Below are 16,478 nucleotides of genomic sequence, written 5' to 3' on the forward strand. Positions count from 1 at the left end.
ATACATGGAAAAAGGGCTTTAGAACAGATAACTGCACCGCGGAGCAGCAAATATATTTTACTTTGGCCACTAATACATGACAAAAAGTGCTGTAATTTTCATACTTCACCACACAATGGCTAATAAGTCCTTTTTTCCCCAGTAATACAAGCCCAAAAATGCTTTAGAACATATAACTGCACCACACTATGGCAAAAAAAATGTAGACATATTTCCTTGTAAAAAACCCCTGTTAATGCCTGTATCAAACAGCACTTGCACCCTAATATGAACGGTTTGCTGGTGTTATAGAGCTGTATAATGGCAATTTGGATCCCCAGTCAGTGCTGCAAGGTGTAATAGGATTGTTCCTATTACCCAGGCTGTCACCTCCCCGAATGAACCCTGTTCAACAGAAATGCTGTGGATTGATTCCTCCCTATCCTTTCCCTACACTTTACTGTCTCATAGGCCATTGACTCCTGTGTCCCACCGTTTGACATAGAACAGCAGCAGTGGGCCTGTCTCCAACACTTGCTCGGATTATTCAAGTGCAGTGCGCAAGCCACACATCAGTGGCTCATGAGCTATGGGTTGAGGATCACTGTTCTATATTATTAGGAGGAATATTAGCACAATATTTTATAAAAAGCAATAAAAATATTACAGCTCACGTTTATTGCTTTAGACACTTTTAGCTTCTTGCTCGACAAGGGGCATGACTTACCGGAAAAGAGAGCATGGCTTAAAGGTTATGTACACCTTTGGGGGCAATTTATTTTTAATCACTGCTTTGTACTTATTTAGAGCTAAAAAACATGTTTTCAATTGGTCTTTATTAAAATATGGAATCCTTTTTTTTGTCCAGAGCTGACATGCTCTAGAAGCACCCTGTGGATCTTCTGTCTTTTCTGTCATCTGGGGAGCAGACTGACTCCTTATCTCTGCTCTCTGACATTATAAACACTCATGAAAGCTCAACCCTTATCTTACTGATAAGAATGTAGCTTAAATAAGTGTTTATGACCTCTCAGTAGTTTAGAGATAAGATTTTTTAGATGACCAGCACAAAGTGAAAGTGAAAGCACCAGTCACACAGCTAGGAAAACAGTTAACCTTTTGTGACAGAATTGCTCAATATTTTTAATAAAGGTTAATTGAAAATATGATTTTTAGCCAAAAATGAGTAAAATGCAATCATTAACAAAGGTGAACATGTGAAGATGTGCCAAAATTGTAAGCCAAACGATAGGTGGTGTAAAGTTAGCCAAATGTGGCTAACCATGCACTAAATTTATCATACATTCTGATGTTCTGCTCCACTGTTATAAATTTGGCACATCTTTATACTGTCTGGTCTTCATTTACTTGTATAATATTTGTCAAGATCTGTACATTTGTCCAAGTGTGAGCATTTCTCACTATGGCAAGCAAAAAATAATGACAGTAAATATAGGTCACAAGTAAATCCTAGTCAGCTAGTCCTTTTTTTTTTTTTATAGCTATATCTGTTTCTTAGTACTTGATAGGAACAAGTATGGTCTCTACTACATTTCCCATTGTAGTTGCCAGCTTGCTTTCAATTACTTGTTTGGCAATTATGTCTAAGTACTGTACGCATAGACTTAAAGGGATGTTCTGGTTGTTACAAGGGGATAATTATTAGATTGAAGGGGTCCTCTTAATCAGGAGAACGGGGACCGTAGCTCTCAGAGCCCCGTAAAATGAATGGAGTGGCAGGTTGTGGCCTGCCATTCAAATTATCTCTGTGAGTTCTGGAAATAACTGAGCACTGTACTTGACTGTCTCTGGAACACCTTTAAAAATGAATAGAGTGGCTCTGTACAAGCTCAACCTGCCACTCTGTTCATTTTAGGGGGTCTCCAAGGGGTACAGGATCTTTGTTCTTTTGATCGGTGGGGATCCCAGCAGTAGTACTACCACTAATTTAATAGTTAGCTCCTATCTTATGCTTACTTACTAACGTTTAGGTTGGTAAAATTGGGGCATAAAAAAACCCCGTCTCCAGGAATGCCCAGACTCCGCCTGGAAATACCCACTTATGGGCAGGGTTATTGTTAAATCCACCCATTTTTGACCCGGGATAGTCTGAATTTGCTGGGACTGTCTCTAAAAATCAGGGACAGTCCCTGAAAATTTGGGACAGTTGGCAACTATGCCTATGTATAGGGGATAACTTTTAACAACCGGAATGTCCCTATAATCCCTGGTATGCTGTTCTCCAAAAGAGTAACCAATCCAATTTAATATACAGGGTGGGCCATTTATATGGATACACCTTAATAAAATGGGAATGGTTGGTGATATTAACTTCCTGTTTGTGGCACATTAGTATATGTGAGGGGGGAAACTTTTCAAGATGAGTGGTGACCATGGCGGCCATTTTGAAGTCGGCCATTTTGAATCCAACTTTTGTTTTTTCAATAGGAAGAGGGTCATGTGACACATCAAACTTATTGGGAATTTCACAAGAAAAACAATGGTGTGCTTGGTTTTAACGTAACTTTATTCTTTCATGAGTTATTTACAAGTTTCTGACCACTTATAAAATGTGTTCAATGTGCTGCCCATTGTGTTGGATTGTCAATGCAACCCTCTTCTCCCACTCTTCACACACTGATAGCAACACCGCAGGAGAAATGCTAGCACAGGCTTCCAGTATCCATAGTTTTATGTGCTGCACATCTCGTATCTTCACAGCATAGACGCTTGCCTTCAGATGATACGAGATGTGCAGCACCTAAAACTACGGATACTGGAAGCCTGTGCTAGCATTTCTCCTGCGGTGTTGCTATCAGTGTGTGAAGAGTGGGAGAAGAGGGTTGCATTGACAATCCAACACAATGGGCAGCACATTGAACACATTTTATAAGTGGTCAGAAACTTGTAAATAACTCATGAAAGAATAAAGTTACGTTAAAACCAAGCACACCATTTTCTTGTGAAATTCCCAATAAGTTTGATGTGTCACATGACCCTCTTCCTATTGAAAAAACAAAAGTTGGATTCAAAATGGCCGCCATGGTCACCACCCATCTTGAAAAGTTTCCCCCCTCACATATACTAATGTGCCACAAACAGGAAGTTAATATCACCAACCATTCATATTTTATTAAGGTGTATCCATATAAATGGCCTACCCTGTAGTTTGGTCCAATTCTGTTTCATATTATTGTTCTCATATGAAATATTCAGCCAGCCATGTAAGGTAGCGTTGAGCGAATAAAAGTTAACAAAGTGAAGTTCGATTCCAAATTTCAGGAAAAATTTGATTCGCCACGACGCCGAATTTTCTCGTGGTTCGTAGCAATTTATAAATTTTCCCTGAAATTGTGGTAAAAATTTTAAAAAAATCATACTTACCTCATCCATTTGAGCGCGAAGAGGTCACCACGGCCATCCCACGCCAAATCTGGAGCAGTGTGACGTATGGCATCACCATAGCAGCCAACGTGATGATATCATCATAAGCCACGTGAGATTTCGCGCTGGATCTTCAAGCAAAATGGCTGAGGTGGCCTTTTCACGCTCAAATGGATCAGGTAAGTACAATAAAAATTTTTTTATGAGCAACCCCTAAAATGCTTTAATATTGATCAGCGCATGATGAATGCGGTATCTGAGGGGTTCAATGATGGAGAGCTGTGCAATCGGCATTCCCTGTCATTGCACCCACTACTTACAAAAAATTGCACTTGGTGACAAAGTAATTCATCATAAAGCAATTTTTTTAAAAAAATTTGTCGAAGCAGCCGAATCAAATTTTTAAGAACTTCACTCATCTCTACTGTAAGGCAAAGCTCTAATCATATTTGGGCTTTATGATCAGCCTACACATTTGAACAGTGGCCCCATGCCGTTCCTTGTGAATTCCGCATCACGGATGCGGACCCATTGACTTGAATGGGTACGCAAATCCGGAGATGCTGAGCGGTGCGAAATGGAAGCACGGAAAAGAAACCCACGGAAGCACTATGGAGTGCTTCTGTGGGGTTCCGTACTTCTGTTCCACACAAAGATAGAACATGTCCTATCTTTTTGTGGAACGGAGGGATGCGTACCCAATCAAGTTGAATGGGTCTGGATCCGTCCCGGAGGCCTCACGAATTGAACCCATACGTTTGTGTGAACAAACCCTAACACTGTTACGGCAATGTGTGACCTGGCCCTGCTTCCTCTAGTATTAACAGCTGAATCCCGGAGATTAGAGAAGCTGGAGTTCTTTTTAAATAGGGTTCATTTATGTCTTAATGGAACAACCCCTTTAACTGGCCAAATGAATATTTAAATATTAGAATATTTGGCCGACAGCTATTCTTCTCGATTTATCTTCTCAGCAAGGCCTAGCATGCTCAATACTTGTTTCCTTGCCTTCTGCAGTCAGGGGAGAGTCGGCAGACACCCATTAGTGATGAGTGGCATAGGCAATATTCCAATTTCGCAATATTTCACAAATTTTTGTCCGAATATTCGCCATAAATTTGCAAATTCGAGAATTTGTGATCTCCAGCCATTGTTTACTTGATTGTGAAAATCGGCAGTGTCAAATATTCGCGATAAATTCACAATTAGAATATTCAACACTATTCGCGAATACGAATATATAACACTATATTCTAAATATTTGCGAATTCTCAAAGTGGCGATATTCGCGATTAGAATTTTCAATTCGAATATTCGCACTCAACACTAACGATCATACACATTAGATAGTTTGCCGATCTCATCAAATGTGTTTGGCCACTTTTAGATTTATCCATAGGGCACTTAACGTGTGTTCACACAGCCAAAACAACATGTCGCAAAAATCCAAAGTGCATTTGCTCTTGAAACCATGACAGAAATCCAAGGCTGAACCTCAGTTTTCTGACATAAATTTATATCTTTTAATGCCATGGGTCTGACCATGGATTAGGCCGATTCAAGAAGTGACGTCATTTCATGGTACAGATTTCAGATCGGCGCATGAAAAAATAATAATAATGTCCGTATGAAAGGCAATGTTGACTCCCACTTAAAACAATGGGATACAGATTTGACAACATTTTCACATTGATTTAGTTGCAGAATTTATGCAAAAATCAGGTGGCATAAACTTTCCATGTCTTCTTTAAGCAGTGCTGCTGTACTGCACAATGTAAACTACATATTATCATAGGACAAAATAGGCTTGAGGCAAGGAAGTGAATTATATATGTTCTGTATGGTTTAGAACAAAAAGATCAGGACTTCGCTTCCTTCCTCTGTGCATACCAATGGCATTAAGGCTATCAGGTGTTCCTGTGAAACTGAAATGTGTTATCACGGGAGAGGAAACAGTGTGAGGGTAAAAAAAAGTATACATATACATACGTAGCTACATACATATATACAGGTGCATCTAAATAAATTACAATATCATCGAAAAGTTAATTTATTTCAGTAATTCAATTCAAAAAGTGAAACATACTGTATATAGATCATTACACACAGAGTGATCTATTTCAAGTGTTTATTTCTTTTAATGTTGATGATTATAGCTTACAACTAATGGAAGTCAAAAAGTTTTGGCAAAGCCACATGGTCAGGTTTCCTGACACCTTTTTGGAAGCCAAAACCAGGGGTGAAATACAAAAGAGGAGAAGCAGTATCTGTCCTTTATAGTTTCTCTCCTTTTATGATCCACTCCTGATTTTGGCTTCTAAAACTGCATGGAGAAACCTGACTGTGTAGCTGTACCCTTAGTATCTCAGAAAATTTGAATATCATGTAAGACCAATTCAAAAAAAGATTTTTAATACAGAAATGTTGGCCTACTGAAAAGCAGGTATGTTTCGTATATGCACTTCGGCTCATCTGCATTGTTGAGTCTGGTGTCTCTTATCTTCCTCTTGACAATACCCTATAGATTCTCTATAGGGTATAGGTCAGGAGAATTTTCTGACCAATCAAACACAGTGATACCATGGTTAATAAACCAGATATTGGTACTGTCTGTCCACAGTGTGGGCAGGTGCCAAGTGAGTACCTCCATAAAGCTTGTCAGCTGAGGGAAGAATGAAGTGCTCTAAACTTTCTTAGTAGATGGCTATGCTGACGTTGGTCTTGTGGACCAACACCAGAAGAAGGCATGGCTCCCAAAACCATGACTGACTGTGGAAACTTCATACTGGACCTTAAGCAACTTAGATTGTATGCCTCTCCACTCTTCCTCCAGACTCTGGGACATTGTTTTCAGAATATAATGCAAAATTTACTTGCATCTGAAAACAGGACTTCAGACCACCGAGCAACAGTCCAATCCTTTTTCTCCTTAGCCCTGTTCTGATGTTGCCTCTGGGTCATGAGTGGCTTGACACAAGGAATGCAACAGTTGTAGCCCATGTTCTAGATACATCTGTGTGTGGTGGTTCTTGAAGTACTGACTCTAACCGCAGTCCACTCCTTGTGAATCTTCCCCAAATTTATGAATGGCCTTTTCTTGACAATCCTTTCAAGGCTGCTGTTATCTCTGTTGCTTGTGCACCTTTTATACCACCCTTTTCCTTCTACTCAACTGTCTACTAATATACTTGGATAAAGCACTATATGAACAGCCAGCTTCTTTAGCGTGGATTTTTGTTGCTTATCCATCCTTGTGGAGGATGTCAATGACTGCATTCTGGACAACTGTCAAGTCAGCAGTCTTCCCCATGATTGTGTAGTCTACTGAACCAGTTTTAGGAAACCTTTGCAGTTGTTTTATGTCGATTAGCTGATTAGAGTGTGATACCATGAGCCTACTATACTGAACTTTTTCACAATATTCTAATTTCTGAGATACTAACATTTGGGTATTCATTAACTGTAAGCTATAATCATCAACATTATAGAAATAAACGCTTAAAATCGATCACTCTGTATAAATAAATCTATATAATATGAGTTTCACCTTTTGATTTTAATTACTGAAATAAATTAACTTTTTGATAATATTCAAATTTATTGAGCTACACCTGTATATACTCACATAAACACCAGAAATGTGCAAGTGAATTCTACACAAATCAAATTCATTATGAGCTTCCCAAAAGATTCTAATTTTGTTGAATCTGAAAATTTTGTGATTTATCCCATACAAATTGTTCAAAATGGTGGCCACCATTTTACACATCAGAAGACAGAGAAGAGAAGGCACCTGCCACCAAAAGAGATCATTTTTAGACTATTTTTAACTACAAAAAAGAAAAAACAATCAAACAGTGCAGATGCTAACACATATTTTCTTGTTTAACTACATTAAAGGGGTTGTCCAGGTTCAGAGCTGACGTACCCCCATCTTCAACCCTCCGGCCAACCTGATATGAGCATCGGAGCATTTCATGATCCAATGCTCTCCCTTGCCCTGCGCGATTCAGTGATTCAAAGGCTTTTTTTTTTTTTTTTTTGGAGATCCGGTGACATACCAGGCTCTCCATAGGGACTGCTAGGCGGAGGCTTCTGCCCAGCAGTGTTGCTGGTGACATCACCGGCACTAATGGTCAGGCTTTAGCGCTGCCCTAGCCTGTAAATCGCCTAGGGCAGCGCTAAAGCCCGCCCATCAGTGCTAGTGACGTCACTGGAAGCCTCCGCCTAGCAGTGTTAAAAACATAAACAAACAGCCCTTGCCACAGCATTAGAGCATGAAATGCTCCGATGCTAATATCTGTGTAGCCGGAGGGGTGAAAACAACATGAAATAGAAACGTTCCTTGTATGACAGAAACATCACATCACCAGACATTTATTTGACTCTTAGAAGGCCCTTACATGCTCATAATATAGTGCGCATCAGGCCCAGTGTTTTTTTTCTCTCCATCTCAGTTACCACACATTCCTGTGCTATCTTTGGGATTATTTAGGCAGTGTATGGTAGTTTTTGAAGGGCTATTTTTGGGATTGTGCTACTGTTTTTAATCTTATAATATACAGCTTTATAGCTGCACAATATCACTCTACCTTATTTCCAAAATTGGGAAGTATGGCCAGGCGTTTCTACAGTATATATCTTAACCAAGTCTCGATAATACAAGCATTAACATACTACTACATGTATTTTATATAGGTCATAGTTAATAAATACATCAAACCTGTAGTTACTTGCACCAGGTACCACATAGGATGCTAGAATAAACAGTTTCACTGCAGGTAGCATAAAACAATAGTGACTGGAAGTAGACAAAAGAAGTGTCTATCTGAGTCTTTGTGTCGCATTATATACAAGGTGTTTAGTACCAGTATCAGCAGCCATAGGGCTGGACTTCACACCACAGCAGGTTTAAAAGGCAGCAGATTTGAAGAAGCTTCACTCCATATTTTGGAATTAAGACAACAAACACACGGTACTTGTCTTTTTGGATGAAAAGCCAGGATGCATCCCCTGATGAGCCTTTCTGTCTTCTTGTCCATATTTCTGGTTACCTGTGATGGAAGGTGGGTTCATATGATATTATGAAATTGTGTTTTCTCACATATTTCACCATTTTGGGGATTTTTACATGCACGTTTTTTAAGTATACTACAGTTAAGCTGTTTTATGGAACAACCCATTAGCCATGCTCACTGGTGTACAGTATATATACAAAGAGGCAGAATATGCCCAGAGTGTGGCTGTCTCACGGCGGTTTTCTACATTTTAAGACTAAAAGTAAACATCTAATATTCTACCACATACTAATGTATATTTGCCTATAGCACAGTGTAACTGTTGTTAAAGCTGCATGTTACTTGTCATTTATCAAACCATTAATTGGTTTAAAAATTTGTTACCACTGTTTTTTTTTTTTATGCAAACGTGACAAACGTTTCCATTTAACAACTTCACAAAGTGCACATTAACAGTTTCAACCGATGATAAAACTCATTTTATTGGTGATCGCTTTGTGCCTTTACACCAGCTAATTCTTGCTACAGTTGCTCGTAAATGTAAGAATTGTAACTAATGGCTGCATGTAAAGTGGTCTGAAGGCAGGTTCACATCTCTGTTTAACTGATCCGGCATTTTTTGTCTGGCTGAAAACCGACAATTATGCCGGAAAGTGGCTGGATTCCCACCAGATCCCATTGTAGTCAATAGGGTCCGGTGGTGAATGGCAGTATGCGGCTGGGCCAAATCTGGCGAACTTCAGCGGGTTGTTCTCTGCCAGATCAGTTAAACAGAGGTGTGAACCTACCCTTAAAGGGAACTTGTCGCTATGAAAATGCAGTGTAATCTGTAGTCAGCAGGTTATAGAGCAGGAGGAGCTGAGCAAACTAATGTGTAGTTTTGTAGGAACAGGTTCAGAGAAATGTACTCATTAAAATCTCTGCTATTTCTGAGTTCACTTGCACAAGTGGGTGGTCTCATCACTCATAAAGCATATCAGTCACTTTGAAACACATCCCCCACATACAACTAAACTCAGAAAGAGCAGAGATATAAAAATATAAATTACAAGCTTTACTGAATCTTTTCTCGCAAAACTGTATATCAATCTGCTCATCTCCTCCTGCTCTATAACATGCTGACTGCAGATTGCATTGCATCTTTATGAAGATAATTTCCACTTAAGGGAAACCTACACCTTAAAGCCAAAGCAGTGGTCGGCAGGACAAATCTTCTTTCAGCTATATGTAAACATCTACTGGTAGTGGAAATGCACAATTAATGAAAATAGTATATCTTATCTTACAGGCCATCATATTACATTACAGCACCAAGTTATATTATCCCCGGAGAAAATACAACATTGGCGGTCCATTGGTTTGGAGATAAGTATTCTGAAATTACAGTGTCTGCAGGGATTATGACTACAACTAGCATTTTGGTGAATGTCAGCAAAGTATTCCACAATGGTGAGTGCAACACATGTAGATTTTTGCATTGTGTATTTTATTCACAGTTATGAAAATAACAGTCACATTTTATACTGTTTGTTTGACTTTGATCTTTTTGGTCTTTTTTAGATGTCATTGGAACAATCAGTATACCTGCAGTGAGTACATTATTTGCTATATCTCTTACAGCTTTGTAAATACGTATGGATCCCTTCACATTAGGAATTTAAATTGTGGTATTCACCGGGGTTCTGGAATGAATACCGACATTCTGTGGGACAAAATATCACTGCATGCATTCTGCCAGACACCATACCGCATCATGCAGCCATATTTTTCTGGCAGAATGCTGGTATCCATTGTAGTGAATGGGATGTCGGGTGCCAGCGGTGTCCGGCATATGCCGAATCAAGCAATTTCAGTATTCCATTCCTATGCCGGAACAGAATACCTGAGTTTAAAATGTGAACCTAGCCTAATACGTACTTTTAGTCATATAGTCATATTAGCAAAGTGAAATGATCATATTGTATGACCATTGTTATTGTTTTGATGTCATTTGGCACATCCACGGGTGTCCCTTGCACCAGACAATGAACTCTACACCAGCAAGGAGCTGCTGTCGATTTCAGGTGTAATGTGTGAAAGTTATATTGCACAATAATAATCATCAGATAAAAGATAAAATATAACTGCAAATAACTGCACATCCTATGCCTTGCCCTGTCCAGTAGACAGCACAATCCATACTATATTGTATGCTGAATATGGGCTCAAGAATTAGACTGATGCTGTCCCATTGTAGGCTGCATAATTATCACATTACATTATTTGTTCAGGCTATACTAAATACATTCTGTCTCTAAACCACCACTGCCGATTTCTAAACAACAACCATAGATTTTTTGGTAATAAACACAGTACTAGATGATTTGCAATGAGATGCAGGAGAGGTGCAGCACAGAGAGGATAGGAGTAGTGGTTGTGGCTATGATGGTGGTAGTCCAACTCACAGTTCCTAGTGATAGTCCTCACCCTGGCTCTTCCTGGGCTGCGCAGTTAATGGAGGGCACACCCTTTCTTCTTTTGGGGCATTCCCTGAGTTCTGGAGCTCCTGCCTGGTGTTAGATGTGGTGCCCTAGATGTTGTGAGGATTAAAGGTACAAGGCACCTTATGATGTAGGCCATGCAATGGTAGTGCAAAATAATAATCAGTGTAGGGGTAACACCTCCAGTGTCCTTTACTGAGGTAATTTAGACGGTTCAGATATACTGGTAGCATTCTGTTCAGACTCTCCAGAGTACATACACAATACTTCCAAGACTGAACATGAGATACCAGGCAGTGAGATGGCTGACTCTGTGTGTCTCTTTCTCTCTCTTTATCAAATCCTAAATTGCTTTCCAAATCGCCCAAAGGTGTGCACATTTAATTCACAATATTGTATATTCTCCAATGGGTAGCTAATCTATAGTTAAAAACATGGTGGGCGCCTGAGGCGATGTACCTTTTCCACTAGCAGTAAGGCTTGTTGCTATATAACAGTGATTACAGTTACTGTTTGACCTTTGCACCGGACCTTTAAATTGGCCCTCAAGAGTCTGTATGTTCTGTACTTCTTTCCCTCTCAGAGGATGGTGGTAGTGGATGAGATGTAAAGATAAGGATTCCTTGCAGTAGGTTTCACTTCTGCACAGGCACATTCAGATGCTTCCTCTCTTAGGCTACTTTCACACTTGCGGCAGAGAGATCCGGCGAGCAGTTCCGTCGCCGGAACTGCCTGCCGGATCAGGCAAAATGTATGCAAACTGATGGCATTAGTAAGAATGATCAGGATCCTGATCAGTTTTAAAAATGCCTGATCAGTCGAAAAAATGCATTGAAATGCCGGATCCGTCTTTCCGGTGTCATCCGGCAAAAACGGATCCGGCATTTATTTTTTCACCTTTTTTTCAGTCTGCACATGCGCATACCGGAAGGACGGATCCGACATTCAGGCAAGTCTTCAGTTTTTTTAGCCGGAGTTAAAACCGTAGCATGCTGCGGTTTTCTCTTTTGCCTGATCAGTCAAAACGACTGAACTGAAGACATCCTGATGCAAACTGAACGGATTAGGCTGCGTTCACACGGGCGAGATTTCCGCGCGGGTGCAATGCGGTAGGTGAACGCATTGCACCCGCACTGAATCTGGACCCATTCATTTCAATGGGGCTGTTCAGATGAGCGATGATTTTCACGCATCACTTATGCGTTGCGTGAAAATCGCAGCATGCTCTATATTCTGCGTTTTTCACGCAACGCAGGCCCCATAGAAGTGAATGGGGTTGCGTGAAAATCGCATGCATCCGCAAGCAAGTGCGGATGCGGTGCGATTTTCACGCACGGTTGCTAGGTGACTGTCTATACACTGTATTATTTTCCCTTATAACATGGTTATAAGGGAAAATAATAGCATTCTGAATACAGAATGCTTAGTAGGTGATCAATTGAGGGTTAAAAAATAAAAAAAATTAACTCACCTTGTCCTCTTGTTCGCGTAGTTCTCCCGGTCTTTAGTTCTTTAAAAAGATGAACTATGGGCTAAAGGACCTTTGGTGACGTCAGATCACATGCTCCAATCACAGGGTCCATCACCGCGGTGATGGACCCTGTGATTGGAGCATGTGATCTGACGTCACCAAAGGTCCTTTAGCCCATAGTTCATCTTTTGAGAAGTAAAGAAGAGACCGGGACTTACGCGAACAAACGGAGAAGGTGAGTTAATTTTTTTTATTTTTTTTAACCCTCAACTGATCACTTACTATGCATTCTGTTTTCATAATGCTATTATTTTCCCTTATAACCATGTTATAAGGGAAAATAATAACATCTACACAACACCGAACCCAAACCTGAACTTCTGTGAAGAAGTTCGGGTCTGGGTACCACAGTCGGTTTTTTATCACGCGCGTGCAAAACACATTGCACACGCACGATAAAAACTGAACATCGGAACGCAATCGCAGTCAAAACTGACTGCAATTGCATTCCTACTCGCGCGGGTTTGCCGCAACACACCGGGACGCATCCGGAACTAATCCGGACACGCTCGTGTGAACCCAGCCTAACTCTCCATTCAGAATGCATTCGGATAAAAATGATCAGTTCTTTTCCGGTATAGAGCCCCTGTGACGGAACTCTATGCCGGAAAAGAAAAACGTAAGTGTGAAAGTACCCTTAGCCTGCTCAAACTAACTACAAAGCTCCTCTGCCTCCTCCCACTGAGCAGGCCAAACTTGCTAAACAGTGTTCCCATTTCATTTCTTGGATTACAAAATATCACATAGTAAAAGCGCATTAACATTAACAATGAACATTAACCAATTAAGTAGCAAATTAACAATTTGCAGTAGTCCTCTGTTAACAGAGATTTCATACATCCTGTAGTATAGGTAAAATCTATGGGAGGGAATTTACTAAAATTGGTGTTTCATACACCAGTCTTAAACCAAAGTATGTTGGAGTAATATGCACCAAATTTATTAAGTGGCACACACAACATATAGTAGTTGCACCCAGTCCCTAGTGCCTGAGGGACACCACCATCACCACAACTAAAGGATAAAGAGGTTGTAATTGCATCCAATCTCTAGTGCCTCCCAGCACCTCCAGGAGTACAAAAAAAAGTCACATAATGGTTACAATTTTGCACTGAACTTCATGCTACCTCTCTGTTATTTAGGTTACTCATTGGCTCTGGATCCATTAAAACATCAAAACATACATTAAATGGTACTACAGGGTTAGATGAAGTTATCTTGTATCCACAGGATAGAGGATAACTATAAGAAAGGGGAAGGTCTAACTACTGGGACCCCTGTTGATCGCAAGAACTTGAGCTATATACACTATGCCCTAAATGAATGGATTGGCAGGTTATCATGCACATTGCTGCTCTATTCACCTCTATGGGACTTCAGGAAATGGCTGAGCGATTAACTGTTGTTCACAGTGCCAAAGAGAATGATGTCATCTAACCAGAACAGCTCTTTCAAATAGATACAGTAACTGTAACCTAAATGTATTAGTAGGGAGAAAGACCCATATCAGGATAAATACATAGAACCACAATATTATTATATGTTTTTGGCAGATACCAGCAGACCCTTCGACCACTACTTATACACTGGCTGTGATTGGCTGTGGTGAAAATATGTTAGTATTTTCTCAGCGAATGCAAGTGAAGATGCAGACAAAGAGTGTATCGATATTCATACAAATTGACAAAACTGCATACAAACCTGGAGAGAGTGTAAGAATCCGAGTTATCTCTGTAAATCGTGATCTGAGACCACATAAAGCAGATGTGGACCTTATTATCAAGGTATGTCTTTTTGTTTTAGAATCCATGGGAATGTTACTGTTGTTTTTATAGAAAGATTTAAAGATTTGATCTGCTGAAAAAAACCTTTTCAGTTTAGACTATTTGGGCATATGGATGTCATGGAAAGTTGCCATCTTAGAGTCAGAGTAAGGCCTCATGCACTCAACCGTGTTGTTTTTTGCAGTTCGCAAACCGCGGATACGCAAAAAACGGAAGCCGCCCGTATGCCTTCCGCAATTTGCAGAACGGAACGGGCGGCCCATTGTAGACATGCCTATTCTTGTCTGTAAAACAGCCAAGAATAGGACATGCTATATTTTTTTTGCGGGGCCTCGGAACGGAGCAACGGATGCGGACAGCAGACAGAGTGCTGTCCGCATCTTTTGCGGCCCCATTGAAGTGAATGGGTCTGCATCCGAGCCGCAAAAACTGCAGCTCGGATGCGGACCATGACTACAGTCGTGTGCATGAGGCCTAAAACTGTTGTTCTAGTCCTTGTGGACCTGAATTGTCCACATAATACTACATTTTCCCTGGAGAAAACACTGACCTGAAACAGAAAACAGGTCTCAGAAGTAGGACGGGGTCTTGAAAGATGTGGCAGCTTATATATTACAGGTGAAACTCGAAAAATTAGAATATCATGCAAAAGTCCATTTATTTCAGTAATGCAACTTAAAAGGAATTGCATTAATGCAACTTAAAATTAGAATATAGTGAAAAGGTTCAATATTCTAGGCTCAAAGTGTCACACTCTAGTCAGCTAATTAATCCATACCCCCTGAGCAAAGGGTACCTCAAAATTGAGACTTTGGGGTTTTCATAAGCTGTAAGCCATAATCATCCAAATTATAACAAATAAAGGCTTGAAATATCTCGCTTTGCATGTAATGAGTCTATCTCATATGTTAGTTTCACCTTTTAGGTTGCATTACTTAAATAAATGAACTTTGCACGATATTCAAATTTTTCGAGTTTCACCTGTATAGGGGTTGTAAGTGATGGAGTCATAGACATTACAGTATGTGAATGAGTAAAGTGTGATAGCTTTGTGTTAGTTTTCCTCAGAATTTGAAAACAACTAAATTTAAACAAAAAAATATAGTGTGTTTTTGTCTTGTTACTTTATGTGAACTAATATTTTATATAGCATTGTTTTATACTTTATCATGCATTCATTATATTTTATTAAAAGGATCCTAAGAATATTATTGTCCAGCAGTGGCTTAAAATGAAGCCAGTCATGGGAATTGTCTCAAAGGAATACCTACTGTCAGACAGGGTTTTGTTGGGTGATTGGAAGATACATGCCAAATCAGATGTAAGTACTTGATGGTTGCTAGATGATTTACCTCAAATATGATTTAAACAAGTAAACCAAGAGAGGGTTAAAATGGAGAAGTGGAATCTGTCCTTCATGCTATCTCTCCTTTTATGATTCACTCTTGATTTTGGTTTCAAAAGACCTGCACATGTGTCTGTACCCTAAGGGTGGGATCCCATACCGCAGCTAGGAAGCGTCACTGACGTGGTTGCTATGTGGCTGAAAACTAGAGATGAGCGAAGTTCTTAAAAATTCGACTAGGCTGCTTCAGTGAATTTTACGAAAAAATTCACTTTGTAGCAAATTACTTCGTCATGAAGTGCATTTTTTTGTAAGTAGCAGATGCAATGACAGGAAATGGCGATTGCATTGCCCTCCCCCCCCCATCACTGAACCCCTCAGATGCCATGTTCATTGCTGATCGCTGAATCTGAGATCAATATTAAAGCATTTTAGAGGTTGTTCCTCGGAAAAAAAAAAAGCAAGATGGCCTCTTTGAGCGCAAAGAGGCCATCTTGCTTGAAGATCATGAGGAAATTTGGCTCCATGGCGAATCAAATTTTTCCTGAAATTCGGATCGAAGTCCACTTCGTTAACTTCGATTCGCTCAACACTACTAAAAACCATGGAGACATGCATGCCCATTTTATTTTCAAAACCCATTCTTAATTGATGTCCCGTGCAGCAATTAGTAATCAACAATCAATTCTACTTCTCCATTGTTGATTAATGGATTCTGAAAGACACATGGACTTTCATGTCCAAATGGTTTCTGACTTCATTGCAGACATGTCGATGCCACATCTCAACTGCTGCAGTTGCTGCTACTGGGGCCTACCATTGACTGCCATGGGTGTGGCTTGGCCCCATGCAGCCATTCACACAATAACGCCGTACTTGTAATGCATTTAAAAGGAAATTTAATTAGTTCACATGAATGCTTTCAATTAAGACATGGTCCCCAGTAGTAGTCATTGC

The 16,478-nt window shown here is 40.0% G+C and overlaps 1 protein-coding gene across 1 annotated transcript in view; it reads left to right on the forward strand.

Moving 5' to 3' along the window:
• The first annotated feature begins 8,367 nt into the window (after positions 1-8,367).
• The window catches only part of LOC120999165 (CD109 antigen-like), a 55,993-nt gene continuing 47,882 nt past the window's right edge, over positions 8,368-16,478 (forward strand). Inside the window, exons 1-5 of the mRNA XM_040430040.1 lie at positions 8,368-8,429; positions 9,670-9,830; positions 9,942-9,970; positions 13,946-14,176; positions 15,372-15,497. Coding sequence (XP_040285974.1) covers positions 8,368-8,429; positions 9,670-9,830; positions 9,942-9,970; positions 13,946-14,176; positions 15,372-15,497 — 609 coding nt within the window. The remainder of the gene's footprint in view (positions 8,430-9,669; positions 9,831-9,941; positions 9,971-13,945; positions 14,177-15,371; positions 15,498-16,478) is intronic.

The sequence above is a fragment of the Bufo bufo genome, chromosome 4, assembly GCF_905171765.1.
Source record: "Bufo bufo chromosome 4, aBufBuf1.1, whole genome shotgun sequence".
Taxonomy (NCBI): domain Eukaryota; kingdom Metazoa; phylum Chordata; class Amphibia; order Anura; family Bufonidae; genus Bufo; species Bufo bufo.